Genomic DNA, 27,502 nt, shown 5'->3' on the forward strand with positions numbered 1-27,502 from the left:
CACACACACACACTTATCTCTCTCACATGTACACACACAACTCACTCACTCACACACACCTCTCTCTCACACACACACACGCACACATCTCTCACACGTACACGCACACATCTCTCACACGTACACGCACACATCTCTCACACGTACACGCACACATCTCTCACACGTACACACACACACTCACTCACTCACTCACACACACCTCTCTCTCACACTCTCCAACAACATGTTAGTTGCTGTCCTCCTTTCCAACAGCTTTACCTCTTTCTGTCTCTTGCTGCTTCAGCTGTTCGCTAAATCTAGACGTGCCCCTAGCGGCAGCAAATTACATTTGCTGCCAGGGCTAGTCTAGCAACTCTCCGTTGGCTTGTGAGCTCCAGAAATCAAAACTTAATCAGGACATTGAAATCGTGTATAGAGTCGTTTGGTGGGCTTAACATAATGATTGATGGCAGAGTTGTAACGGTTTGGCTTGAATTCCCTGCTACTTGAAAACAAATATCCTATTGCGTCCTATTGCGTGCAGAGGGAATTTGAAAGACAACTGATTATCCCGCCCCTCGGACTGAGCACTGCGAACGGTGAGTGCCCAGACCCTACATTTTAATGTGGGTCTGGCTCGCCAGGCTAATGTTTTGACAGACATCTAACCTTATATTCCACAGATCAAATGTTATAATAGAGACATTGACCTGCAGTCAAAAGCAGGCCATAAGCATGTTTGAAGCATGTATATGGGACACCAAAACAGGTAAGATCTTGTCTGCTCTGTGCAATTATTAAGATAACACAGTTATTGCCGTTTCTTGCTTAAAGTGATTCTTATTTTAATGTCAGATTTGGGGCCCCTGGCCCCTAATTGGTTTGAGGAATTGACTGTGAAAGCATCAAGAAAAGATGAAACAGATGTGGGAGAATCCATGGCAACTGGACCATCAAGCCATGACATCGCCTTTAAACCTCCAGGGATTAAAGCAGAAATGTTTTTGGCTAGTCAGACATCTACACCCAAGCTCCTCCACAAGCCACCACTAGCTTCTCCAGAATTCTTGACGAAAGGTAACTAATACATTTTCATGGCCGCTCAAAATGATTGAATTTGTCTTTTTATAGCCCTGTGGCTTCCACAGATTACTGATGGTCCGCTATCTTCTAAAAGAAAAGTATTTGACAGTTATGGGTAATCTTAATATCAGTCAGTATCAGGTCTACGAGTAGAAGGGTAGAACATAGATGAAAAATGAAGGGGCTCAGATGTGAAGATTCTTATTTTTAGCGTAATGAAATCGCTATGAAATCAAATCCAAAGCCAAAGACTAAACTTTCTGGATATCGTGCAGCCCTAGCTGTAAACACTTTGTTTGGTTGTTTATGGACAACTTCAACCAACAATTCAACTTTGATCAACAACTTTTATCTTCTGTGTTATATCAGGAACACCTGCATCTGCACAGGTCTTGTTATTGAAGGAGTCTAGCCTGTGCCCATTTGGATCAGAAAAAGAGAGGTATGTATGTATGTGAATGGATCACTAAAGAAATCATTGTAACATTCTTCAAAATTCAAAGATCATTTCTGTTTGTCTGCTTGTCATGTAGTGGGCCTTTCAATCACCAAAGAAGTACTGAACTAAAAATAGTCCATGGTAAGCTTTGATGTCTTCTTTCAGTTAGTGAGGTGTGCAGAGCTGTGTTTACTTTTGTCAAATATACAAAATACAACATTTTGTATTGGTTTTGATCCTATTTTGTATGTTGCAGAACAAGTGGAAACGCCTAAAAGATTTTCGGTAAAGAAGACATCTGTTTTCCCATGTATAATACTATATATCATGTTGCATTGCTCTCTTGAAATACCAACAGCCCTGTTTTTGTGTTTTGTATTTAAGTCTGAAGTTGCACAGCGAATTTCAGAAAGCCTTGGTGCCCAGATCAATCCCGACCTGTCCTGGAGCAGTTCTTTTAACACCCCATCATCTCTGACACCAACCCTCATTTTATGTAAGAGTGTATAAACAATTTTTAAGTTTTATTAATATATTTCTTTATATTTGCTGCATTTCTCATCTCTTCTTCACTTTGGTGCAGCTAAGAGACAAGAACCAAGCTCAGCTGTCAAGACTTCTGCAGAAAGGATAGTTGTAAGTATCCTAAAATTGAATTGGTGATTTATGAGTGGTGCACTACGGTTTATTAGTGTTGATAATTCACTGTCTGTCTTAGGGTTACATGATTTGGGGAAAATATCTTATAATTGCAATTTTTCAGACGGATATTGTGATTGGCGATATGATTTTTGAATGTCAATGAATTGATTCCGTTAAATATTCAAAATATCTGTTTAATTTGTGCCACCCCTGAATGGTGAGCACACCTGATGCACGAAAAGCACAGCATCCCCGACCGACTATGAAGCTCACCAATCAGAATTTCTGTGCCCCTCACACACTACACACACCCACCAAACTGAAGTGGCATAGTCAAGGAGGATGAAATTAATATAAAAGTCAGAAATGTGACAAAATGAACTGTGTACGATTATTTGTAGCTTTTGCGAATAGGTAATTACGCTGGTTCATATTGCGATTGCAATAATTGTGCAGCCCCTAGTCTGTCTTCACTAGTGACCAGCAATACCTTGGTGTGTAATATACATAATGTCTATTACATGAGTTTATCTATAAGCTGCATGAAACTAGCCTTACAAACACCAGACCAATTCTTAATTGAGACATTTGTAAGAGGGTGTGGCCAACAGGTACATTAAACTTTTTAGTGAACTCTTTGGGTCATTCCGTGTCAAATCAGACAAAATCCAGGAAAATGATTGTTGCAATGTCTCAAATTTTGCTCCAAGTTTGTTTACTTAATATTTACGTCCCAAAACTAAGACCTGTTTTCATACATTTTGTCACCTTTCATTTTGTAAACTTTTTACACTCTTAAAAATGCCTTATCTTGGAGGCCATTTCTGGCCATTACTTTCTTGAAAAGTATTCTTGCCCCACATCACATACCCTTCACCATACCTAGAGATTGGCATGGTTTTATTTCAGTTAGCCTAATAGCTGGTTTGATTTGCAACGAGAGATGAAGGTTTAAAGGTTGGATTTTCCTCTTTTTATAATTAAAGAGGCCCTATGCAACAATTTTAGCAAAAATGACCTTAATTATGCAGGTTGAGAGTCGTTCTGATGGTTCTACAACACTTTTTGGGTCGTTTGGTGGGTGCTTCGTCTCCCCCTAGTGCTTCTCGAATATGCAACTTTCTGGTCACGGTCCGAACACATCCGGATGTAACTCGGCGGAAATACTCGAAAATGTAGTCAGATTGTAGTTTCTAAGAAGACTGCAAAACGGACTGACTTGGCTGTGTTGAAATTGTAAGTAGCCTACCCTTGGGTGAACTTCGTTTTTGTAATGTGATTTGATAGTCTCTTGAACAATGTGTTTGCTCGACCATTTTATTGTGAGCCCTATGTGTTTAGCTTGGTTTATTGATGCTAGCTAGTGGGGGTTTAGTATAGTATATAAGTATATATACTCTTTTGATCCCGTGAGGGAAATTTCGTCTCTGCATTTAACACAGCACACAGTGAGGTGAAGCACACACTAATCCCGGCGCAGTGAGCTGCCTGCAACCACAGCGGCGCTCGGGGAGCAGTGAGGGGTTAGGTGCCTTGCTCAAGGGCACTTCAGCTGCCCACTGGTCGGGGCTCGAACCAGCAACCCTCCGGTTACAAGTCCAGAGTGCTAACCAGTGGGCCACAGCTGCCCCACTGTTTAGTGTAGCAGTCACTTGCTAACGAAGCTGCAGGGGGAGCTATGTCGTGAATAATGCGAGCCCAAATCAGGCGAAAACCCAGAAACAGCGAAGGAATAACCAGACCTGCATAGGGCTTCTTTAAGGCATTAACTCATTGAATGCCGCGCTGTTTTCGGAAGCTTTGGCCCAGAGTGCCAGCAATCTTGATCATTGTTGACGATTTTTGTAGAGCCACAGCGTATTCAATGTTATAGCTATGGACACATACTATGGCTTGTTTGAAAGGTGAGACTTTAAGCTCTCAGTGGATACAAACCGTTTATTTCTACATGCCTCTGTTCCTAAGAAATCCCAAGCTAAACAGTGGCTAGTTTTGCCAGTAAGTGTTGCCTGTAAAGTTTCTGGGAAGTGACCTAGCGAGACCTGGCGAGACTGCCACCTAGTGATAAACCCACGAAAATGGCCTGGTTTTGACCTGACGTGCATGTGTCACTGATTCAACCCGAAGCGGCAACCATCAAAAGCAGAGTTTTAAGATTAAACGTCCAGATGAAATGTCCAGATTGTGCGTTTTCATGAGTTTTCGATCGTCATATATTTCATTTCCATTCATCACAGAGTTCCCAAAATCACATATAAGGTGTGTTAAAGTGTATAGTTTCGTAATTAAAAAAAAAAGCTAAAAACTTAATATTACGTTTTTGGCACTCAACGCATGGGAAGGAAAAATGTAATATGTTTTTGGCACTCAATGAGTTAAGATAAATTTCCAAAAGATGTTTTTTTTTTTTTTTTTTATTGCTTTTTTTAGTCAACTTTAGCATGGGTTCACATACTTTTTCATAATAATAATACATTTTATTTAAAGGAACCGTATGTAAGAAATGTATTTCAATTAATCATAAAATGGCCCTGATATGTCACTAGACATTAAGAAATCATGTTCATTTCAAATACTTCACTGACAACAGTAGTAAGGCCAGGATATTGTCATTTAAAAAGTGAAGTTGCAGCCCTCAACTGATGTTGGATGTCATGTTGTGTTTTGGCCTGATGCGCCACCCTCCACCTATCTACTAATCACGAAGTCAGTAGTGTTTCGGCATCCGGGTTGCCAGCTCTGCCAGTCAGGGAGGAGGGGGAGGGGGATACACCGATCTACAGTATTTTGAAATAAATTGCAGTACCAGTTTTGGCCACAGTCTTACATACGGTTCCTTTAAAGCGCCTTTTATGACACCTAAGATCACTTCACAAACAAAAAAGTTGTTAAAATTATAGTCATCTCATAACATGAAAAATAAAAAGTAAAAGTCAGTCGGTCCATTCCATAAGCCATCTTAAAGAGATTTTAAGTCTGTTTTTAAAGTCGGTAATTGAGTCGCAGTTTAGTCTGGCAGTGTATTTCACAGCTTGGGGGCGATGTAGCTGAAAGCCCACTCTCCCAGGGTGCTGAGGTTCACACTAGGGACATGCAGTAGGCCTACTGAGGAAAATCTCAGTGAGCGGGCAGGGGTGTAAACTTCCAGGAGATCAGTGAGGTAGGTGGGGGTATAATTGTGTAGGGCCTTGTATGCCCAGGAGCAGGACTTTGAAACATATTCTGTAGGCAACTGGAAGCCAGTGCAGTTGCATAAGTAATGGTGTTGCATGGCTAGTGGATTTGGAGCCTATTATAGTCCTTGCTGCAGAATTCTGAATCAGTTGGAGCCGATGGAGTAGCTTATTAGGGATTCCAGACAAGATGGAATTACAGTAGTCAAGGCAGGATGTCACGTATGTATTTACAAGGACTTCTACACTCTGGGCGAAGCCATGCAATGTACCTTAGAGGAAAAAGGCACTTCGAGACATATGTTTATGTGTGCACTAAATGAAAGTGTATTGTCCAGTATGACTCCAAGGGCCAGATGTACTGGTTTTGCGCTTTTGCGGCCACTTCAGGCGTATTTGTTTCGCAATGTGCATGTAAAATCATTGCGAGGTATGTACAAACAGGCCGCAATGATGTAAATGCGCAAACTGCCTGTCGCGGGAGCTGAAAATGGCTAATTGTCTTTTTCGTGTCATGCATATGCATTCATGGGAGGGTCCAGGGGAAAGTGGGAGTTTAGCGTAAAAAGATGGGAGGAGAAGCGTGAAGAGCGCCTAATTATGTATTCCGGTATGTACAAAGACTGCTCCTGAAAGCGCACGTCTATTCTGCGCCTAAATACTTCCACCTTGTAAAAGCAGGTGTTAATCCAAATTGCAGTTCAATGCGTCAGTAAGAGAACCTTTCAAAGACAACAGAATCGCTATTTAGAGCACCAGTTTTGTAAGTATTTGTACCATCAAAAGCAACCTTTACTGTCGTTGGCCTTTCGAATGTCTTATTTTCACTTTCACGTCATTCACTTAAACCAGTGGTCCCCAAACTTTTTCTTCCGAGGGCCAGCTCACTATGCCTGGCTCTAAGAGAGGGCCAGAGACTCGAAGTATATCAGTAACTATAAATAGCTTAGTGCTGTGAACAACAGCAGTCTACCTTAGTTGAATATTCCATTACATTTACCGTATTTTCCGGACTATAAGTCACACTTTTTTTCATAGTTTGGCTGGTCCTGCGACTTATAGTCAGGTGCAACTTATATATGAAAAAAATTATATAATTGAACATGTTTTTAAATGTTAATTTATATGAACTGCTGGACGCAGAAAAAGCTTTTGATAGGGTGAACTGGAATTTCCTGTTTTCCACATTAGGGAGGTTTGGCTTCGGGGAGTCGTTCATTAACTGGATTAAACTTCTATATACCTCTCCTTCAGCCACAGTAATCACCAATGGACTAACATCACAAAGTTTCACTCTTCACCGGGGAACTAGACAGGGGTGCCCACTCTCCCCCTCACTATTTACAATCTTCATTGAACCCCTAGCAGCTGCCATCCGTCAGAACCCCCTCATCAAAGGTGTCCAGACTCCATATATGCATCACAAAATCAGCCTTTATGCTGACGACATTCTTCTCTTTCTTCAAGACCCCACAACATCAGTAGAAGAAACCATCAAACTCATTGACACATTCTCTAAAATTTCTGAATACTCAATCAATTGGAATAAATCTGCAGTTCTCCCATTACATCCCAACAGCTGGGATGTGACAGCCAACTCTTCACCTATCCCACTCTGCACTAACTATATCACTTACTTAGGGATAAAAGTCTCCCCCAGGCTGTCAGACTTATTTAGCCTAAATTATTCCCCTCTACTCACTTCAATAGATGATGACCTTCAACGCTGGAAGAACCTCCCATTATCCATCATGGGCAGAATCTCAGTAATCAAAATGACAATACTGCCCAAAATAAACTATCTATTCTCTATGATTCCAACCCAGCCCACCACCCTCTGGTTTAAGTCTCTCGATTCACTAATCACTAAATTCTACTGGAAAGATAAGACCCCAAGGATCAAACTCGCCACTCTCCAAAAACCAAAAGCAATGGGAGGACTAGAGGCCCCACACTTCCAGCACTATGCCCTGGCCAACCAGCTCCACTTCATCCACAAATGGCTACACCCCACCCCCTCAGACAACACCTGGTTAGACCTAGAACAAACAATCTGTAAAGAAATTAAAATCTCAGATCTCCCTTTCTGCAGTCAGTCGGTCAAAAAACATCCATCCTTCAAAGCCCCAACAATTTCAGCTACTCTGACAGCCTGGTGGAGATTCTACCACATCACTGATTCACCTATAGCACCATCAATTCGCACCCCGATTTGGAATAACCCAGATTTCACCGTCAATAAAAAAAACACTTAACTTTCACACATGGATGGGAAAGGGCATCACTCACATTCTTCAAGACAATAATCTGGCCTCATTTTCCTGTTTGGTCCAGAAGCACGGCATCGAGAGTAAACACTTCTTACAATACCTGCAAATTAAATCATCTATCCTAGGAAAAATTAACATCCAGACAGCTAACCTTGACATTCCCCCACCAATCTCAGAGCTGCTTAATATTCCCCCTCCCAAAAAAATACTCTCCCAAATTTACAAAATGATATCTCGTTCAGAAAAAACAATTGGCCTGCCATATCACAAATGGGAATCAGACTTATCAATTACTCCCGGTGCCGACTTCTGGACCAAAATGTGCAAAAACATCTACCTCATGACAAAGAATAGTAATCTACAACTAATACAATACAAGGTTCTTCACAGATTCCACTTCACTGCACATAAATTGGCTAAAATGGGGTTTGGCTCGGATCTTTGCACTCACTGCACACAAAATAACCCAGATACATACATTCATGCGGTTTGGCATTGCACTCCAATCAACCACTTCTGGGTGAGTGTCACAAAATCTCTCTCTTCCATCTTTGGCTGTCACATCCCAGCATCCCCTTCCTTATGCATACTTGGTGATACATCCACAGTCAATTTAAGCAACTCCTGCAATAAAACACTGCTGGTAGCGCTGACTATCGCCAAGAAAACAATCCTCATGAACTGGAAATCTAAGAAAAAAGCTCACATCACTCATTGGAAAAACTTGTTAACAGACTATATATCATTAGAAAACCTATCAACTACAAATACTCAGGATACAACCTCTCCTTGGTACCCCTTTATCACCTACTTACAGTCCTGACCCTCTTTGCCTGAGTTCCATCTCCACACGATCATAACACACTTCATCAACAGATACACATATCATCGAACACTAGGCAGAGGAGGGTAGCTGGAACTATTATTGTTATTGTTATTATTGTTATTATTATTATTAGTAATATAAATAGCATCCCCTTCTTTCCCTCCCCCTTTTATTTACATTCTCTGATAAACTTTACTAATTTCACTCTCTCTCTCTCTGCCTCTCCCATCGTTATTCTGACGGGGCCCCATTGGATGGCTTGGGAGACTCGGTCCTGGCGGGTCGCTGTGTGGTTTTGGCATTGGTTGGGTCCTGTGGGTTATCTATTGGCCCTGGGCCCCCGGTGTGCACCCTCCTCATACGCTCATGCACACGCCTTGTCCTGGAAGCACACAGCACGCTTTACTCTCTTTTAATCGCACTACATGTTAGGTGACATACATAAACAAAAACTACAAAACAGGCTAGGGTAAGAGTGGAGTGCAGGTAGATGCCTCATCAGGTGTCTATCTGCATGCCTCACTTATTTTAATGCACACATTGAGGAGGCATACATCTTACACAGGGTAAGTGTGGTGTGCATGGGGAAATCCTGACAGATATTCACCATGCATGCCCACTTCTTTTAATGCTACACTCTAGATAGACCCCTCAACCTAGCCATTCACATACTGTACATATTTAGGTCAAGAGTGGCGTGTTGGGTGAAGGTCTGGGGGCGAGGTGTGGTGGGTCGTGGTAGTGGGGGATGTGTGCATATGCTGGGGGCCTGAGGCGATGGGTGGCACGCAGGTCCTCCCCTCTGTCAGCTCGTCGCAGTATAACTGCAGGGGCTGGGTGGAACTGTGGCCATTAATGGGTGCCCAGGTTGGCAATCAGTCAGGCAATCAACCAGGCAATCAGTTATTCCTATCATTATACTTATCATTAATAGAATAATTACAACTCCTCTCCTCTGAAACCCTCCCTCTCTATGTTCCAGCTTCTCTCCTCCTGGCCCAACAGCAAGCCAGCCTTATACATATGCGCACACACACACACACACACATACATCCTCACATACTCACTACCCCTCACCCCCCATCCCCACCCCCATCCCAACACCACCTCATTCACACTCTTAGAGCTACCATCCGCACCCCCCCCCCCCCCCATCCCCCCTTCTTTTCATTCCGGTCATCAATTTCATCCCTGATAATCATATCTGTAATCATCCTGGACGCAAATCACCCTTAGCCTTTCTGTTATTAATGTTATGTTGTGTTATGTTTGTGGAAGCCAAGTCAATGTGATGTCTTGTTAAGTTACAGTATGTGTTTATGTAATGTACGTCTGTTTGTCGTATGTAGTATTCATGTGCATGTCGTAGTGTTGCATTTTCTGTAATGTCAATGATGTTTGCAAATAAAAAAAAAAAAAATAATAAATACATTTATATGAACTGACATGAACCCTACATGAAACATTAGTGTCTACAGCATCGAGAGAGCGCTCTCAAATGCACAAGTCCTGTGCACTTTCAGTCAGAGATTAGTGCTTGCTATGCCTGAAACACAAGTGCATACTTAAATGCTCAAATTATGGCCGGGATTCTATTCATAGCCGGGCCTCAGATTCGGACAAATAAAAGCCAGTATAATTTTGCTTCAATTTAACTCATAAAAGAGCTCTTCTTAATAATGTATATTGTTGGTTGGTTTAATATTGTTGCCAATGAAAAGTCATCATCCTACTCTCAAGCTACCAGTCACGCACGCAGCCTCTTTCTGAGCTAGAGGCTGAAGCAATAACCTACATTTAAACACAATTGTTGCTGCCAGGTATCAGCCTACGAATTTTATATAAAAAAGTAAATCATGCATAATTTATAAAATAATTAAATTTAGTCCATCTTAGACCTCTTTGGCTATATGGAATAAGGTTTCCCTTGCAGCACAGCACACGTTCCATGAATGAAAGCGGATGCCTTATCTCGCAATAAGCGGATGGAAATCCCGACACTCTTTCATACATGAAACTTAATGAACCATTGCCATTGATAGCCTACCGGTATGCCGCTCCTATAACGAAAGGTATAGGCATATCTCACAGTAAAACGCAAGAAATAAAGGCCTATAGCTGACTCGAATAGCCTACAAGCCATGGTCCAAATAAAGGTGCTGTGCTTTGCCCAGACATAATTTGAGGATTTACGATAGTCTGTCCCCTAAACATTCCTCACCTGTTATCTAGACATGCATGAAAACATTTGAAAACAAAACTCACTGCCATGTAATATTTGATCGCTGTTTTGCTACCAATTATCTTTCACGTGAATATGCACAGAAAGTGAAAGTAGGCCTACTATGCTCTCTGTGTCTGTAGCTGTCTGTTCACGTCCGCAATCGATTATAACGTTCCTCAAACGGAGAACACATCCATGTTCTCTCGCGTTATATTATGTGCTGTCATGCATCTGTGTTTGCAAAATTCCTGACGGTTCCTGATCGCTAAACTTTTTTTGTTCTTTCCTGTCGATAGCGGTTAGTGTAGAAGCACCTAGGCTAAGCTATAATTTGACTTTAGCGGTGACAAATCCTGCTGAGAGAGAGAGAGAGAGGCACCTCCAAAGTGGTCCTGCGCGCGCGTCTCTGTATGGGGTTCAATTGAAGTCAGATTTGGTCCGTCCAGTCAATAGTCCCGCATTCAGGCCGCTCCATTATTAGATTAACATCAGACAGTGCTGTAAAATGTGTGGGAATTTCTCGTGGTTAGAGTTGCGGGACTTTTATTAGTATGCTCAATACTTAGTAATCATTTATGCGCAATACCGCGCTGAAATTTAGGCCCTGGTTTTAAATGCGCATCTTTTTTTCTCACGCTCCCTCGGTGGCGGCCAGCGAGTATTTGTTCTGTTGTCAGCTTGTGCCAAAATATCGTCCAACATGCTTGATTGCATTGCATTCTCCACATTTTTAGCTACATTTTCATGTACCACATCAGCATTTTTGTTCAGTGAATCTTTTGTAAATTGCTTTACAATAGCGTCGGGCCCTTGTCAGCAGCCTTTGGCTTGCCTCTTGCCACTATTCACACCTTCATCTTCAACATTCCCTGTAGAATTCTCAATATTTTGGCATCAATGTGTCCAGTTACATAGTCTGTCTGTTCTTAGTCTTGGGTTTTGTGAAATAAATTTCTAAATATCACCTGCTTGCTGCAGCTTCGGTCTGCACGTCCTTTTAAAACGCATTTTTTTCTCTCTCAAGCATTTATTCTGCTGCCGGCTTGTATCTCCACATCGTCCAAAATGCTTGATTGCATTGCATTCTCCACATTTTTAGCTAAATTTTCATGTACCACATCAGCATTTTTGTTCAGTGAATCTTTTGTAAATTGCTTTACAATTACCGTAGGGCCTATAGGCCTATTGCCTGGCTTGCCTTAGCTTCGGTCACGTCCTTTTAAAACCGTCTTTTTCTCTATTATGAGTATTTAATCTGCTGCCAGCTTGTGACTCCACATTGCCCACAATGCTTGATTGCATGTATTCTCCGCATTTTAAATACATTTTGGTGTACCACATTGCATTTTCTTTCAGTGAATTTTTTTGCTTTGCAATTACCTTGCCCTCCTCTTGGCTGCCTTCACTCCTTCGTCTTCATTAACATTAATCTTTTTTGGCCTCAATAATCCAGTTACATAGTCTCTGTTTTTGGTTTTGGATTTTGTGAAATACTTTTCTAAATAAATGCGACTTATAGTCCCGTGCGACTTATATATGGTTTTTTCCTGTTCATGATGCATTTTTTGACTGATGCGACTTATACTGAGGAGCGACTTATAGTCCGGAAAATAAGGTAATCATACAGTAGGCTACTGCAATTTAATACTATTGCTAGCTGTGTTTATGTTGCCATCATGCCATATCAGTGTAAAATGTTGCTCAAATAAAATAATATTAATAAAAATACTTTAGCATTCCCAAAAGTATTAGCAGGGAGTCCCAAAAGTATTTTATTCAAAAATGTGTGAACTCTGAACTCTGTGTCTTTGCATACACAGCTCAAGTTGTGAACAAGCAATACAGTATCCTAAAAATAATTTAAAGTTCTCAAACAACTAAGTGCTGGCAAAAAAATCTGAAATGACCACCATTCTAACTTTCACTCACCTGATGAGAACTTTGTGAATTCTTTTGAACGAGTGAATAAAAATAAAAATAATTATCCCAGAAAGTCCCAGAAATATGATTTGAATAGAAGTTAGTCAGTTATTAACAATTAATTGATAAACTTTTAGAATACTTTGAGCACTGATGCAGTCAGCATAGGCCTCTTGTATTGATTGCAGGTACTATATAGTAGGCCTACATTTCATTCCGTTTTCAATGGCAAACGCGAAACAGCGGCAAAACAACCAGTGGACAAAAAGAGTATTACAATATACATTTAAAACTCTATTTTTGTACTATTTTTTTTTTTTATGTACATTTTTAGAGTATAAATGCACTTTCCCATTTTTTATTTTTGCGTGTGAAGCACTTTGAATTGCCCTGGTATGAAAATGTGCTATATAAATAAATCTGCCTTGCCTTGCCATGTGCACTGTTAAGACTCGCCATTGAGAATGAATGGGGGAAATTACGGAGGTTTTAGTTTGACGATGTCGTACTCCCGTGCGGGCCAGATGCTATATACCACGGACATGTTTTGGGGGGCCACCCAAAATGAGGTGGTAGGCCGTAGTTTGGGGACCACTAATGTACGTACATCTGGCCCCAAGGCTCTTGACCTGGTTGGAGCAAGGGATGGTGCTGCCATCTACAGGGTGAAAGGATCTTAGCACGAGCTGATTTGGAGCCAACCACTAGCAGCTCAGTCTCACTGCTATTGAGCTTCAGGTAGTTCTGTTTCATTCACAAGTGGCACTGTAGGTCTCGACAGGTAGCTTAGGCTCAGAGATGTTTGATCTCAGATTGTCTGAGGACACAGGTTATAAAAGTTGGCACAATCATTGGTTTCATTTTGATGATCTGCAGAATCACCACAACCAAACACTAGATTTTAATCATAGAAAAACCCTTGTCCCATATTAATGGGAATCAGAACACCAGATCATATGGTTATTGTATATAGTGAAAAGTTTATATAGGATAATATTGATTTCGGAATAAAAGGAATCTAGACCCAACCTAGCTGCGGCAAATTAATTTGCTCAGCCTGTACGTCTAGTATCAAACCATAGGGATTTCTATTGGCTGACGCGTGGACGTCATCCCATCACAGCGCTCTATTTTGTTAGAGAGTCTTAAGGCGGGCTTAACAGGATATCTACAGTCCTGCGACGGTGAACAACAAGGAAGGTGGCTATGGCGAACGAAGAGCGGTTGTTTGAATCGGCGTTGGCGTCAACTTTGGAGGAGTTGGACTTTTCTTTGAAAGTTGAGCAACACAATGCACTTAAGTCATTCCTTTCGAAGAAGAATGTATTTACCGTTTTGCCGACCGGATACGGATATGGTCGTAGCGCTGGCCTATTGCATGCCTAGGCAGTTTGAAAGACAATTCTCTGCCCGCCCCTTGGATTAAGCGAGGTGAATGGTTTGATTCCAGACCATAGGGAGGGAAAGTGAAAACCAGCGCCGCAAGTGGTTGCGTTCCTATCGAAGAGCAGCTCCAATGTTAAGTCCCATAGACCTATTTTTAAAAAAATATTGTGCAGCCAAATCAGCGATGTTATCCACCAAAAATATTTTTCAGTGTCTATGCAGTAATAATCTTCTAACTGTGAAAATGCCAGACCCCATTTTGCCTTATTTTAAAAAATCGAAATTGCTCCTTTTGTTTCATAAACGAACTACAAAAGAAGTCACGTGACTTTACCCTTCGACGTTACTCACGGTAGTATGGTTTGTTTATTAGCCTGGTTAGCATTGACACTTAACACTTACTTACACTAAGCCAGTTAAGCAAATTGCCAGTATTGATCAGTTAGAGATTAAGCGCCCAAACCTGTGACGTCACATGTAACTGTAGTTCATTATCACCATATACGACAAAAACTCAAAACAATTCAACTGATCCTAAAAATAAGGTATGGCCACTTGAAGCAATAGAGGTGACCCCAGTGCCTAACATATGGAAGACATTAAATTAAGATCCCAATGTGCACCGAGATATATTTTTTCTAAAAAAAAATCCCATCCACTCCGCTAAACTCTAGGAACGCAACCACTAGATGGCAATGAGATTACTTTCCCTCCCTATACATTTCAATGATATAGCAAAGATTGTTAAGGCGGACCAAGATACTTCGTCGTAGTTCATGTCTATGGGCGCGAAATGGGGATCGAATCCTGTCTGCATAAAGAGGCGTGTCGATGACGTATTGATGAGCGTACGTTGCAACCGTCCAACAGCAGCGGCATAAATAACCGGCGCACACCTGATATAAAGTCGTAAAAATGTACCTGAAATGTTCATAAGGGTTTGAGGATCATGAAAACGTGCCCGAAATTCACATTCCTAACTGTATAGAACCAAGACCTTAGCATATGTGGTAAAATTCTGAGCTCTGCCCATAGACTTCAATGGAGCAGTCGCTGCCTCTGCTCTGCATAAAGGGGGATTATGACCCCCCCCCCCCCGTGTGCGAACCGGGTTCCCGGAAGTGGCTCCTGATGAAATATCTTGCTCCGCCTTAACAATCTTTGGATATAGGATGGCCCACCAGGCTAGGAGGCACAATAAGCTAACCTAAATTGACCTAAGTAGTAAAACCACATTGGAAAAGGAGTTTAAGGAAAATAAGGGATAGAAAATGATAAGTTCATGTCACGCTGTACGATCTAGCGAGGATCCTTGGCTTCTCCTGAACCCAGAGTTTCTGCGGACGTCGCTTGCAGGTGGTACGATGAGGATTGGATGAGGCGAAACGAAAGAGTAAAGAGAAGTATGAAAAGAGTCAGGCACATGTTAGGGTGTCAGGACGGGATTCCCGGGAAATCTGATCAAGACTATTTGGACTGCTGATATTGCAGCAGAGTGTTTAGGCAATTTTTTTTTTTTCAGTTCAGTTTTACATATGCCTATGGCCCTGTCTGTGGGTCATTTTCTTTCATTTAGTTGAACTTGTATGCGTTTAAAAGAGAAATATGCCTGCCCTGCCCTAATAAAGAAATATTTGGTTAACTTTGAGTGATTATTCCCGTTTGCAGTATTCCAGATACAATGGAGTCAAGTCCAAGACATTTTACAGAGTGCTGGATACAATGAATACAAAAAAAATATACAACAAGATATAATTACATACATACATTAGATTCAATCTACACACAGGATACATCATGAATTCAGGTCTAATTCTTATAAAATTGGTTTCTGTTTCTTATTTAAATAAGTTTGCGTTACATAAGTTACACTATATGCCTCAATATGAAATCCTTTAATCATTCGGTTTAAAGACAAAATGCAGTACAGGATAGCATTATGATCGACACTTTGCATAGAACTGTAGACTTGTACAGCACACACGGCCCGACAGGTCCACATTTTGCCCCACACACACGACACTAGTCGTAACCAAAAAAAATGCAAGCCGTTTTTAAGTACTCGATAGATGTGAGGATTAATCTTTTTTTTTCTCTTCTAGTTTGTGCGGCAGCTTTTTCCTCCCGTCTTCAAAGATGATATCTTGGAAACATCAGAAGCGGGCAGGCCATTCATTGAGGAGGCTAAAGGTGACTAACTTAGTGTTAAGGGGTTGATTAATCCCCCACCTCCCACCCCACACCGTTTTTAACTAGTTGGTAATTTGCTAAATTGTAAATGTGTAGGTACATAGGTGTAGCTGCAAATTTCCTGTATAACTCATTATCTGTTTGTAGAAAAGAAGATTGACTGCTCTCCAGAGGAAGATAATTATGTCAGCTGTGGGTGGAAACAGAGGGTTCCGGATGCCATAGATGATGGAGAACTGCGAACAACGGTGGAAAGTGTTCTTGATGGCACTGAAGATGTCCTTTCCTTCCTCTTCACGAGCAGGAAGTCATCCCTGCAAAGGGTGAGGACCAGAGAGCAGGTGGAGAGGAGGTTAACCTCTGCATTACAAGAAGATCCTCAGGCTCTAGACGCTACAGTGGCTCACAGAAAGCTGGCTGGAGGTACAAAGCCAGACTTGCCTTTCAGTGATCTCGCCAAGCCAGGAGAGATCAGCTATCCCCTGAAGAAGAGAGACTATGAAATTACACAGTGGACTCCATTAAGCTTGTCTGAGATTTCAGGTTCAAATATAGAGCAGGTTCGCGCAGGTGATTCATCTACTGACCAGCAAACTCCACAGCATATGCAGCATCAAAAGCAGGATGATGCCTCTCAGCATAATCTGCAGACATCTTTATTGCAGGTTATAGATGGGCAGGAATCCCTGTCAGACATGCAGCTGAATGCACCTCAAGTTTCCACACTGGATGCCTCATGTGCACCTGTCTCATGTGCACCTCCCTCATGTAGGAAACCCAAGAAGTTTATTTACCCTGCAGGAAACTCAAGTCAAGATGTCAGGCAGCGGTTTAACAAACCTCTTCATCAGTATCAAACTGTGCCAACACAACAGCAAACACCAAATACACACAGAAGCAGAAGCCAAGTTTGTAACTCTACAATTTTTGAAAAAGATGTTGACATGTCGCAGCTGTGCAAGGCATTTGCAGTAGATTTTAGTCAAGAGGTCTGCCCAAGCACATCATTTGTGAAGCATGAGGAAGTAGTGCAGGGCCAAAGCTCCCCAAATCCTGCTCCAGTGATGAACATGGATGCTGGAGCTCAGCCACTGTGTGAACGCCAGACTGACACATTTGATGAGCAAAATGGCTCTTCCATCACTGGACAGAATGCCTTTCTGTCACAGCTTGATATAAGTAACAACCACAACAACAACACAACCGCCAGTGATGGTCATTCCACTACAGGATATGAAGCATCCAGGTGTTTCACAGCGTCTCAAAGCCAAGCTTTTTCTGGTTTCAAAACGGCCAATGGTAAGACTATATGTATTTCACAGGAAGCTGTAAATGTGGCAAAAGACTTACTGGATGCATTTGCTGGAACTGATCTCACAGACTCTACTGCCCTACACAACAGAGACGGATCAGACAACACTGAAGGCACTCAGGATTGTAGAAAGAGTAACCATGTGCTCTGCCCAGGGCAGAAGAACACTAGACTCCCACCCGACAGAAGAATAGCAACTCAGAAGAGCAGTACTCCTCATTACCCTTTGGATGTGTGTGGTTTCAAAACTGCCACAGATAGAAGAATAAATGTTTCTTCATCGAGTGTCTGGAAAGCCAAGAAAATGTTCAAGGAATTAGAAGATGAATCCTCAATAGATAATAACCTCATTGGAGTCCAGTTAAAAGAGGTTAGTGGAAAACCACAGGTCCTTGAGTCAGACTTTGATGTGAAGAGCATATCACCTCTGCTGGTACTTCCTCTCAGTTCAGCTGATGCTTGCTCAGCCTTAACGGCATCACAAAAAGCAGACGTGTCTGAGCTCTGCAGCCTGCTAGAGGATGCAAACAGCCAGTGTGAGTTCACACAAGTCAAACCAGCCAAGGTGAACTCTAGCAAACCCCAGGAATCTGCTCAGCAGGCAGGGGAGAGAGAGTGGGACCCAGATATTCTGACAGGCATCAACTTTGATGATAGTTTTAGCAATGACATAGAACATCATAAGTCAGTGCAAAGAGATGGTGTTAAATTAAACAATGTTTTACATATCAATGTTGAAAATATGTCAGTAGGTAAAATATCACAGTCAGACTTTAAGACTGATTTAAACACTTCAGTGGAAAATGTAGTAAATGTGCAGGGCAATGATTTAGGTAGAAGTCAGAACAGCTGTGCTGGAATGATAAACAATCAAAAATCCATGGTCAGGAATCCAGAGTTCATAGACACCTCTGGGAGAAGTAAGTCATTGGACAACTGTAGTTTTGACAGTGATTCTTGCATTAAGGAAGAACCCAAAGCTGCCCTCAGTAGAACTAGTATGTCTGGGGATGAAAGTATTTTTGGTAAAACTATATTGAAGATGAACTCCAGTGTAGCACTCAATTCAGCCATTTCTTGCTCAGGGGAAAACCTCTGTGGATTCAGAACCGCGGGAGGCAGGAAGGTGCTTGTGTCTGAAACTGCACTCCTTCAGGCGAAGGCATTTTTGAGTCACTGTATTGATTCTGACCACAAAGAATTTGAGGAGGAACTTGGTGATGATGTAAATGCCACAATACATAAACATGGAAAAATGTTAAGTGGTGCTCCGACAGGACAAGAAGAGTCTACAGTGTGTGGCATTGGTGCCCCTCACAGTCTGAAAACAACCATTACAGGGATTACACTCAAAGCTGGTATTGGTGGACAGTCATGTGGACTCAGCACAGAAGGCAACAAGATGGATTGTGTATCTGTAGAGGCATTACCAAACGTCAGGAATCATCTGGATAAGGTACATCAGTCATATGAGTGTGAATCTAATCAACAGAATGCAAATTCAGTAACTCAAGTTGTTGATATAAAGTCTAGGAAAGGATACAGGACAGTAAGTCAGAAAGTTGCATGTGTTTCTACAAAAGCCCACCAGGATGCATCGACTTTAACAGACCGTGTTGGATGTGCAGTGAATTCAACCTACATAGAAACAATGCAAGGCACTCAATTGGAGTCCAATTTGATGGGTTGTAATCCAGTCAAAAGAGACTCTGGTTTCAGAACTGCAAGGGGGAAATCTGTGCTTGTGTCTGAAAAAGCGTTGTTAAAAGCAAGGAGTATTTTGAGTGAGACTGCAGAAAATAGCCATTGTGACGCTGTTAAACATGTAAATGATTTTACAAACTCTTCAATGAAAACGCTGCCAGTTACCAAAAATCCTGAAGTCTTAATTTCTGGAAAACCTATTGAGGAGGATGTGGATTTGTTGATGGATAGTGATGTGCCAGAAAAAAGGGAACACGAAACAGACACAGGTCACAGTGATTCCGGAAAAAGCTTTGGATTTAGTACAGCAAATGGGAAACGTATATCTGTGTCTAGTACTGCACTTCAGAAAGCACAAAAACTTTTAAATGAATGTGTACAGCCACAAGGCTTAGAACAGGTTAATGGTTCTACAGTAGAACCTCCACCAGTGCAAAGAAACAGTGAGCAAGATTGTTTGGGTTTCAGCACAGCAAGTGGTAAAGGAATATATGTTTCAGCAGAGTCAGTTCAAGCTGTGAAAGCGCTATTAACTGATTGCGATTCATTATCAAAAATAAACTGTATCAAAATTAAACATGCTCCCAAAAATGGACTGGATAAAGATGCTGGCAGTCTCCTTGGTAATACCTCTGAGGACATGATAACTGGATCTGTTCTAGTAACAAGTGGGGACATTAGTATAAGTGAACATTCAATCCATAATCCAGGAGTCACCCATTGTGGGTTCAGCACTGCAAGTGGCAAACTTGTGTCCGTATCCAGTATTGCTGTCGAACATGCCAGGCACCTGTTTGATGAAAGCCTAAGACCAGAAGATTCGAAGCCCTTAATAGGTGTTGTATTGCAGCATGATGAACAAAAGGATCTGCAGGACAGAGGTGTGAATATTTACAAAGCAAGTGGTAAATCTGTGTCCATGTCTGCCACGACACTTAAATCTGTTCATGCTATATTTGATGATTGTGGTCATGTTCCTGCTGTCAGTTGTGGAAAAAACACAAAGAATTCCTATCATACTGATTCCGAGGCAAACAATATTTTGAGTAGTCCTAACATCACACCAGAGACCCAAAATGAAGGCACAAAATGTGGAGAACATTCAACCATATCTTTTGGATTTAGCACAGCAAGTGGTAAAGATGTTGCTGTATCAAAGAAAGCTTTGAAGGAGGCATATAAGCAGTTGGAGAAATGTGGTGTTGAAACGCTACCTAAAAAGAATTTTGACATTGCACCAGAAAAACACCTGAAGCCTGCAGTACCCCTAGACTCTGAGAGGAACCAATGCAACATTTCCTGTTTGTCAAGACCACCTAAAAGGCACTCCTCTGGGTTGAGCTTTCAGTCTGATGGTCTGAGTAATTGCACCACTACCCAGCAAAGATACTTTGAACAGGAAGCTGACGCTTGCACCAAGGCCTTACTGGAGGATGAAGATCTTCATGATACTCTCCATGGGACATCAGGTGCAAGTCCAGTAAATCCACATGTGGAAAAAAGATGGAGTGGAAAACGGGATTGGGAATATGATGATTCCAAAGGTACGAAACGTTTTTGAAGATTTAAAAATGTAAAGGTCATTGTAATTGAATTTTACTATCAAAGCTGTTTCAAGTTCTCCATAACAGACAACATGTGACACAACATACGGCAAACGTGTCCTAACCGCATGCGAGAATCTGACTTGTGTAGTCTTTATCCACACTAAATCCATTAAGGTGCTCTAAGCGATGTTATGACCTTTCTAAGCTAAAACATGTTTTGTCACATACAGCAAACATCACCTTGTCGTCCACTAGCTGCCTGTGACCTGAATACACTGTACACTACACTATAAATGCTTTTGTGGACAGTCCGGGCTCCAAAAACAACTTGGTCAAACCTAGACCATAAAAACATTATAAAAATGTTCCAGCCAATCACCGACGATATGCATGTTTAGGAGAGTTTCAATTGCACGGGAGGGAGGGGGAGGGAGTAGCAGGCTCTGTTTTGTTTGAACGATGCACTGCATCACGCTGCAAAACAATGTATTGCAAAACATTTCAATTGAGAACATTGGAATTGAACTGATGTCGCTATGACACTTGCTCGCATCGCATGCAGTTAGGACACAGTGTTAGTAAAAAAGAAATTGCATGGTCATGATTGCTTCATTTTTTTATTATTTTTTATCATGTCCCTCCTTCAGATCAGCCACCTCTGAAAAGACGTCTTCTAACAGAGTTTAACAAGTCAAAGAGACCCCTTGTGCCTTTGAAAAGCTCCCCAAATGGTATAATGCATTATTTAGTAATTGGTTGTTATCGTAGGGCTTCTTGTTTCTCTAGCTTCATCCATAATTACATATAACTTTTTCCAGGTGTTTTGAATGATCGGACAGTAACATGCAACGTGTCACTAAAGCCAAATATTACTCAACCACATAGGTAGGATTTATTTGAAAGTTGTTATGTATGCCTACTGTTAGTATTTTTTCTCAAATGTTTTCTATTTGCCTTTAATAAAATTGTCTGCCAAATACTTGAAACTTAACTTTTTCCTTAACATATTGTCATCTGGTTTGGCTTAGGACTACTATGACACCAAAGAGGATAAATGAAGAGCCAGAGTTGACTACTCCTGTGTCCTATGCCAAACAGCAGGAAAAGTTGCCAGTGTTTGTGCCCCCTTTTATTAAACAAACAAATCCTGAACATCAGAAAGGGGAGAAGTCTCTGGCCCATAGAGCACCGAGGGGTTTTGTGCCACCGTTCAAAACGAAAGTAAATGACTGCAAACGTCCCTTTGACTCTGTTGCTGGATCTGAAGACCATACTGAGATGCATGAAAAATGCAATGGTTTTGTTCCTGTGATGAAAAAGATTTGCCCTCATGCTGAGGCTTGCATTCAGGACTGCTCTGCCCTTTCAGACTTAAGTCACAGCAGGATTCTTCCTTGCAGAGATGGGGATGATCTCAATCACAAGGTTGAGCATGGCCTTAATCATGAGGCACCAAACACAGATGTACACACAGAAGGTTATAAATCACCTAGCCCCTCAGGTAACCTTAGTCATGCTGAATCTAAACTCAAACTTCTATTCTACTGTATACCTAAGTGCTAAATGGCATCCTGTCTGACACCAAGCCAATTCTCAATTTAGAATTGGTCTGGACCCTGTCAGTTTTTGTGGGGGCATAACCAGCAGTGAAATTAAGCTTAAGTTGGTACATTATACTCTTACCAAATCCTTTCAGAAGTACAGCGAACACATCTTTCTTGTAAATGTATGGTTTAAATGCAGTTATTTACTTAGTTACAAAGAAGATACTTGTCTGTGTCGTTTTATTGTTGTGCTCAAATGTGGTGTCAACTGTCCTTCTCCTCTGTCCTCATCTGTGTGTGATGCCCACACCAAGCTGAGTAAGTAGTTGTGATTTTGGAAACCACTACCAATGGGAGAGTGGCCAGACAGGATCTGCCAGAGCAAATCCATGTGCCCTCAGATTTGTGTGGTCCCCAGACTAGATAAGTAGGTTTCTGTTGGACCTGTGTATGTAGACTTGCAACAGAGAGAGACTTTATGAATGCTGTTTTATGTTTTCCCCCCTTTAGAGGAAGCCTTACATTGTATACAACTTGCTAGAGAGATGCAGGACATGAGGATCAGAAAGAAACGGCAGACAATCAGACCTCTTCCAGGAAGCCTCTTCCTTGCAAAGACATCTGGCGTAGCCAGAGTCTCACTCCGAGCCGCTGTGGGATACAAGTGTCCAAGACAGCACTCAGAGGAGAGGGTATGAGTCAGATTTGGATTCTACTTTAAGAGCATTATTGCTGTACATGGTAGCTGTACATGAGCTCTGTGCATCTGGTATGTATATTTACTTTCTGGTGACTTCTGGCATTTTCTTCCATCAGTTGTATATGTATGGAGTGCCCTCTGAGGTGTGCCAGGTCAGTAGTGGTAGTGCAAAGTCTTTCAAGTTTCCATGGAAGCACTTCTTCAAGTGGGAGGCACTCAGTCAAGCTGGTGGAGTTCAGCTGGCTGATGGAGGCTGGCTCATCCCAGACCACAGAGGAATGCTGGGAAAAGAGCAATTTTACAGGTAGGACTGAGAAATGCTGTCAGTGTGGTTGGTATCAGTATTTCATAAAACATCCCCATCTGCATACCACCTTTTAACCCAGCGATGTCCACAGTGGAATTTGAACAATTCCTTTACAGCACTTAAAGTTTTTAGCTGAGAACAACACAAATCAGTGCTGATTTTTCAGATCGGTCAAAGTATGTGCTACATTTAGATGTTTAATTTTCACATGGGTTAAAGGAGAATTCCGGTGTGATATTGACCTAAAGTGTATCGAAACATGATACCGAGTGTGAACGAATGTCTCATAGCCCATCTCGGCTTGTCCCCTGCACTCCAAAATCTGGCGCTAGTTAGCCGATGCTACCAACATCTTTTTCAATAGTGGTGCTTCGGCATCGGGCTAGCCATGCAAATAAATCACTGTTTTACACCCATTTACGAGGCTCAATGTATCTCCACACTTCATTGGTAGACTTCCGAGGGCCCTGACATTTAAAACGAGACATTGAGAACTTTGAAAAAGCACTGGTAGTTTACTTACAAGATGATTTATACAGACAGTATCTTCACGAAGTTTAGCGTTTGCAGCCATCTTGAATTTAGTCACGATAAGTCGAGCAACGAGTAAGAATGAACAGCTATGATAAGGGATCAGATTCCAAAAATAATTCAGTGGAAATGCATGGATTCCAGTTGCTGCTACTGGAAGAAACTGGAATCCATTCATTTCCACTGAATTATTTTTGGAATCTGTCAATCTTTTTTTAAATTAAGTCAAATGTTTTCACAAGAAAGCGCTAGGTAAGTCTCTTTATACTGAAAACAATACCAACTAGTTTTTATTATCTTGATATAAGGTTAATAACACTTGGTTAGATTTTGTTAGATAAGCGGTTTTTGCAGTGCATTCTGGTGCAGTAGAATTTACAATAATGAGGAAGACTGCTGACCTGACAGTTGTGCAGAAAATCATCATTGACACCCTCCACAAGGAGGGAACACCTCAAAAGATATTTGCAAAAGAAGTTGGATGTTCTCAAAGAGCTGTATCAAAGCACATTAATAGAAAGTTAAGTGGAAGGGAAAAGTGTGGAAGAAAAAGGTGCACAAGCAGCAGGGATGATCGCAGCCTGGAGAGGATTGTCTGGAAAAGCCCATTCAAAAGTGTGGGGAAGCTTCACAAGGAGTGGACTGAGGCTGGAGTTACTGCATCGAGAGTCACCACACACAGACGGATCCTGGACATGGGTTTCAGATGTCGTATTCCTCTTGTCAAGTCGCTCCTGAACCGCGTCGGTCAGATCGCTATTTGATAGTTCTGATGTAACGTGACAGTTCATTTAAAATTCACGAGTTCCGTGAATTAATATACAAGTGTGATGCGCCCAAAACACTCGGGCTACTTCATATGTGTGCAAATAATCTATGGTTATTGCACGTTCTAAAGAACTCATAACGATGGGAAATTCAACCAAGCAGTGGTATAAGGACTGTTATAGAAAGTACCTGCCCACTGCTATAATAATTTACAACAACTCCCCTCTGCATTATCTGTTTTAACTACATTATATTTTACATCACAATATTAGCATTTTCATGCACTGGTAATTCCTTGGAATTACATTTCTAGTTCCTTTAATTAATCGAAGAATATAGGGTAGCGGCACATTCTGATCTCTTTTTTCGTATATTTATTTAACCAACGTTTCGGCACACAGCCTTTATATGAACAAGTAACATGCACTGGTTTTGCATAGTCCCAGGTTGAGAACATGGGTGAAATGCCAGGTGCAGGCAATTACTTAATTAGCAGTCTCAATGAACGAAGGGAGGAATTAATGAATGAAGGAATTAATTCATTACAATTAATTAATTAATTACAATAATGATGTTGAATAAATATCACAACTAGACTGCATTTCCGGCGGGAACTGCGAAAGTGTGTTTGCCCTGGTCCGGTTAGCAACGTGAGCAGACAGTGGCATACCCTATGCCAGGGGTCTCAAACTCAAATGAGCTGGGGGCCAATTCTGTCAACGTCATCTGATTGGAGGGCCGGCTATTTCTGAAAATGCAATGTTCTTTTTTTCAAATACCACACAAAACTGCAAACAGAAAGTGCAAGTGTTTTTATCTAGTTTTAGACACCTGTGCTAGCAACCTTAGCTTATAAATAAAATAATGATAAAATAAATATTAATACAAATTATAAAATAAATGAAAAACATAAAAACAGGTATGTGTGTGTGTTTCACACCAAATAATAATATTTCCTCTCATAACTTTTTTAAACCTGGCAAACTAGGCATCAGGGTTAAGAAAGCAACACCATTGGATTTTTATATCAAAATTTCAAAAGGCCATGGCTTGAAAGTGGTCAGAGATAAAGTCCTACTGTAAATGTAAAAATCTTTGAGTAAAACAAAAGTTTATGAAGGGGGTAAATTTACCCATCTAATTTGTCACTGGATGGCAAGCACCTCAAATTATGCACCTTTCAGTAAATACTGGATGAACATATTTAAGCAGGTTTACTTTCCTTTTTTCATATTACCCACATAACAAATGAACAGGAAAACACCTAAGATGTATACCAACACCTAAGATGTTGTGGTTTAGTAATAGATTACTACAATATAGGCCTACAATAAAGTATTCTGGTCAAACAGTTCCTATCGCGGGTAATCTGCAGTATACCCAGAAATTCGCATCATATTGCGGGTGACTTTGTAGTTCTTTAGAGCCCTATTTTTTTACTAGCCCTGCTGTCTGTACCACATCCATTACGGACACTATCATCACGATTACCACTGCAACATCCAAGCTATGTTTGGCAGAGGGTCGAAACAAGCATGGTATGCTTAGTGGACACCGTTGTATACACGCACCTCCATTCACAGACGCACCGTGACTATCACTGTCATAGACGATCGATCATAATCTCCAAAAGGATATTCTCCTTCAGAATTAGAATAGGTGAATAACATAGCTTACCTAAGACTTCACCACACGTGAACGTTTTTCAACATTAGGTGTAGGCCTGTTTCTGCTTAATTTCTGCTTCAATTTCTGCAACACTATGGCCTGCATCGCTTCCGCGTCATTACATATGCACGTCTTTGTGTTTCTCGCGTGTAATACAAGTATTTCCTGAAAACTTTGCGCAGCGATTTTGGGTTTGAATCAAGCTCTGGATGTCTTGCACATAGTGGAGCAGAGTAGGCCTACAAATGAGATTTGTCACCGTACCTGGATCTATCGTCTATTTTAATCAGTATCGTTGTTTGTCGCAATTAAATAGCCTCAAGGGCCGGATTACATTATTATTTTGTCATACGTCGCGGGCCGGAATTGGGCAGGACGCGGGCCGGGTGTTTGAGACCCCTGCCCTATGCTGAACCTGGCTTGATCCAAGCATTCTAACAGTGCCTTTCAGTGTTGGAGCAGTGGCAAAATCTCAAAAGCTCTAGGAGAGGGCTATTCAACTATTGGCTTGCGGGGTGAATGCGGTTCGTTGGATTTTACCTGTGGCCTGCCTTCGAATTTAGCTTCTATGACTAAGATCAAATCAATAAAATAAAACAAAATAAAATAAAAAATAAAATAAAACAAAATAAAATAAAATAAGACCGCAGTGATGGGCTGCAAAAATAAATAATGTCACGCGTCCAGCGCCTCTCAAACTGGGCTATCAGGTAACCTACAGAAGAATTGAAATTATGAAATATGACCAAGGCATTAAAATGCTGCTTGTTTGTCAGGATACCTTTTCACTGATTTTATTTTTAAAAAAAATATGAGCTGTGAATGTTATATATTCCATCCCCTAATTATGTTTTACTGGTTTATTTGACAAATAACACTGCAAAAACTGCTTATCTAACCAAGTGTTATTAATCTTGTATCAAGATAAAAAAACTAGTTGGTATTGTTTTCAGTATAAAGAGACTTACCTAGCGCTTTTTTTGTGAAATCATTTGACTTAATTTAAAAGAAATTTGACTTATTTTAAGACATCTCATCTTGAAAACAAGCAAATTTGTCCTAAAAACAAGCAAATTTGTCTTGATAAGACTCCTTAAAATAAGTTAAAGTCTTCTTAAATTAAGTCAAAATGATCTTTTGAGAGGGCGCTAGGTAAGTCTTTTCATACTAAAAACAATAACAAATAGATTTTTTAATCTTAATATAAGATCAATAACACTTGGTTAGAATTCATTTTTTGCAGTGAATCTATATGGATTTGCTCTAAAAAGACCTTATGTCTGTTT

General features: G+C 41.0%; 1 protein-coding gene across 3 annotated transcripts in view; it reads left to right on the forward strand.

The window, feature by feature from the left end:
* Window positions 1–27,502, forward strand: part of brca2 (BRCA2 DNA repair associated) — a 48,814-nt gene that overhangs the window by 1,477 nt on the left and 19,835 nt on the right. For all 3 annotated transcript variants that reach the window (XM_042062977.1, XM_042062978.1, XM_042062979.1), the window contains exons 2-15: window positions 666–751; window positions 838–1,059; window positions 1,435–1,507; window positions 1,599–1,645; window positions 1,761–1,789; window positions 1,889–2,000; window positions 2,088–2,140; window positions 16,048–16,135; window positions 16,283–20,695; window positions 21,346–21,429; window positions 21,517–21,583; window positions 21,727–22,199; window positions 22,753–22,934; window positions 23,059–23,246. In XM_042062977.1, the coding sequence (XP_041918911.1) occupies window positions 718–751; window positions 838–1,059; window positions 1,435–1,507; window positions 1,599–1,645; window positions 1,761–1,789; window positions 1,889–2,000; window positions 2,088–2,140; window positions 16,048–16,135; window positions 16,283–20,695; window positions 21,346–21,429; window positions 21,517–21,583; window positions 21,727–22,199; window positions 22,753–22,934; window positions 23,059–23,246 (6,065 nt within the window). In that variant the 5' untranslated portion in view covers window positions 666–717. The remainder of the gene's footprint in view (window positions 1–665; window positions 752–837; window positions 1,060–1,434; window positions 1,508–1,598; window positions 1,646–1,760; window positions 1,790–1,888; window positions 2,001–2,087; window positions 2,141–16,047; window positions 16,136–16,282; window positions 20,696–21,345; window positions 21,430–21,516; window positions 21,584–21,726; window positions 22,200–22,752; window positions 22,935–23,058; window positions 23,247–27,502) is intronic.

The sequence above is a fragment of the Alosa sapidissima genome, chromosome 15 (genome assembly GCF_018492685.1).
Source record: "Alosa sapidissima isolate fAloSap1 chromosome 15, fAloSap1.pri, whole genome shotgun sequence".
Lineage (NCBI taxonomy): Eukaryota > Metazoa > Chordata > Actinopteri > Clupeiformes > Clupeidae > Alosa > Alosa sapidissima.